Source organism: Colobus angolensis, unplaced genomic scaffold (genome assembly GCF_000951035.1).
Source record: "Colobus angolensis palliatus isolate OR3802 unplaced genomic scaffold, Cang.pa_1.0 Scaffold21, whole genome shotgun sequence".
In the NCBI taxonomy this organism is placed as follows: Eukaryota; Metazoa; Chordata; class Mammalia; order Primates; family Cercopithecidae; genus Colobus; species Colobus angolensis.
In genome coordinates, this window is record NW_012115266.1 from 8,706,372 (window position 1) to 8,708,840 (window position 2,469).

Below are 2,469 nucleotides of genomic sequence, written 5' to 3' on the forward strand. Positions count from 1 at the left end.
ATTTTTTAGAACGGTTTGAGGCTCATAGCAAAATTAAGTGGAAAGTACAGAGAGTTCCCATATGTCTCGGACTCCACACACCACAGCATCGCCCCCTATTAGCACCCCACACCAGTGTGGCATGTTTGTTATAATCGGTGATACCGCACTGACACTGACATGTCATTGACACCCAGTGTCTATAGTTCACATTGAGGTTTAGGCTGAGACTCTCCATGCACCCTTTCATTCACACTCGGTCCTTACTGCTGTGCCCATTTTACAGATGAGGAAACAGAGGCCCAGGGGAGTTGCATGCCTTGCACGAGGTCACACAGCTAACTGCCTGCCTCCCTCCGTTCATGGCTCCTTCAGTCTTCTCTTCCTGGAGGCAGGAGCTGGCCGGTCCTCACCAGGTGTGCTGAGGCCCCTCCGAGGACAGAGCTTGGGTGTCCCTGGCGTACCTTGTCCCAGAGCCACCTTGGCCACTGGAGAGAACCATTGTGCATCTCGTTTCGCCCTCCTCTCTCTAGATTCCCTTTCTTCTCTGGAAGAAAAGCAGGGGCTCTCCGCTCGTGGAAATGTGGCGTTCAGCAAAGCCGCTAGGAGCCTGCATGGAGACACTGAGGCCCCTGTCAACTGTGGCTCCTGCACTGGGACCCCAACAGCATCACTCTCGAGGCCGGCGCTCCATCTGCTCCAGCTCCTTTTAAGAACGAACTTGACAAAAACACAGACTTTACCTACAAGCCCAGCAGGAGCTCTTGGTCCACACTCACGTGCTTTGGGGCCCACAGGCACTTTGCCAGGGGAGCCTGGGGCCCTCCCTCGACTCTCACCAGGGCCTTCGACCCCTCCAGGAGCCCCCACTCTACCTCTAGCTTCCCCAGGGCCTCCTCAGCCACCTCCTGTGACTCCAGAACACTCATTCTCAGCCTCTGGGGCCCAGATAGCGTCCAGGTGGCCGCCTCTGCCTGCCACCCTCCTGACAGAAGCTTCAACACTTTCCATGATGGACCCCAGCCCCTCGAAGACCCCCATCACCCTCCTCCGGCCTCACACGCTTTCTCCCACCACCTCTAGACTCTCTGCAGCCCTGGCAGCCACCACCCACCGCGGCCCCCAGCAGCCCCCAGTGGGGGCCTCTCGGGGGGAAGAGTCTACCATGTAAGTAGGTCACTGTGTCCGGGAGACTCTGGAGAGAGGACACTCTGCCAGTGGCCCAGGGAGTGTGCAGGGCGGCTCCAAGGGTGAACCTAGTGGGGATGCCTGGGCTCCCTCCTGCAGGGGCCCTGGTGAGGATGGAAGACCCCCAAGGCTGGATGTAACCTTGTTCCCAAGAAGTGTTTGGAATGTGCTGTAAGAACGGAGGAAGTGGTTTCCACTGTCAGCATCCTCCCTGGACCGCATGGCCAGCTCATCTTTTGAGAAGGGTGGGGGCTGCCAAGTTCTCCTGTAGGAAGAGTCGCGTCCGGCTGGGATTCCACTCACTGGGACTGTACCGCCAGGTGTTGTGCGTCCCCCTGAGGTTTCCTGATTAAAGGTCGTCTCGGTTTCCCCAGGCTGTGCTGCTCATTCACCGCTTACCTGTGGGAAGGTGGGAAACGTGGCCCCAAGCCCACAGGTGGTTCATGAGTGCCCACCTTTACCCCACTGCTGGGGAGAAAAGCTGGCACTAAATTGTGACTGGGCTGGGGAAGGGTCTCCTGTAAGCACTTGGCGGCCTTTTATATTGGGAGACTTCTTTTTATTTTTTTCCCCAAGATCATGATTTTATTTTCTGTTTTCTTTTTTTTTTTTCATTTTTATTTTAAGTTCAGGGGTACATGTGCAGGTTTATTATATAAACTCGTGTCACAGGGGTTTGTCATACAGATTATATTATTTCATCACCCAGGGATTAAGCTTAGTACTCATTTGTTATTTTTCCTTAGTCTCTCCCTCTACCCTCCCTCCACCCTTCCATAGACCCCAGTGTGTGCTGTTCGCCTTTATGTGGCATGTGTTCTCATCATTTAACTCCCACTTACAAATGAGAACATGCCGTGTTTGGTTTTCTCTTCCTGTGTAACTTTGCTAAGGATAATGGCCTCCAGCTCCATTCATGTTCCTGCAAAGGACATGATCTCATTCTTTTTTATGGCTGCATAGTACGTACACCATGGAATATCATGCAGACACTGGGGGGCTTCCACAGTGAGAAGGGAAAAGATGATGAGGGGACTTGCTTCTGGGAAGGAATCTCTGAGTCTAAATGACAGGCCAGCAGTTTCTTCTTTGAGAGGGAGTTTCGCTCTTGTTGCCCTGGCTAGAGTGCAATGGTGAGGCCTTGGCTCACCGCAGCCTCTGCCTCCCGGGTTCAAGCAGTTCTCCTGCCTCAGCCTCCTGAGTAGCTGGGATTACAGGCGCACGCACACCACGACACCTGGCTAAGTTTTTGTATTTTTAGTAGACATGGGGTTTCACCATGTTGGCTAGGCTGGTCTTGAA

General features: G+C 53.7%; 1 protein-coding gene across 1 annotated transcript in view; it reads left to right on the forward strand.

The window, feature by feature from the left end:
• Positions 1 to 1,540, forward strand: part of VWCE (von Willebrand factor C and EGF domains) — a 49,188-nt gene extending 47,648 nt beyond the window's left edge. The window contains 3 exon segments of the mRNA XM_011942792.1: positions 513 to 785; positions 788 to 1,014; positions 1,016 to 1,540. Of these exon segments, the coding sequence (XP_011798182.1) occupies positions 513 to 785; positions 788 to 1,014; positions 1,016 to 1,150 (635 nt within the window). The 3' untranslated portion in view covers positions 1,151 to 1,540.
• Positions 1,541 to 2,469: the final 929 nt, after the last annotated feature.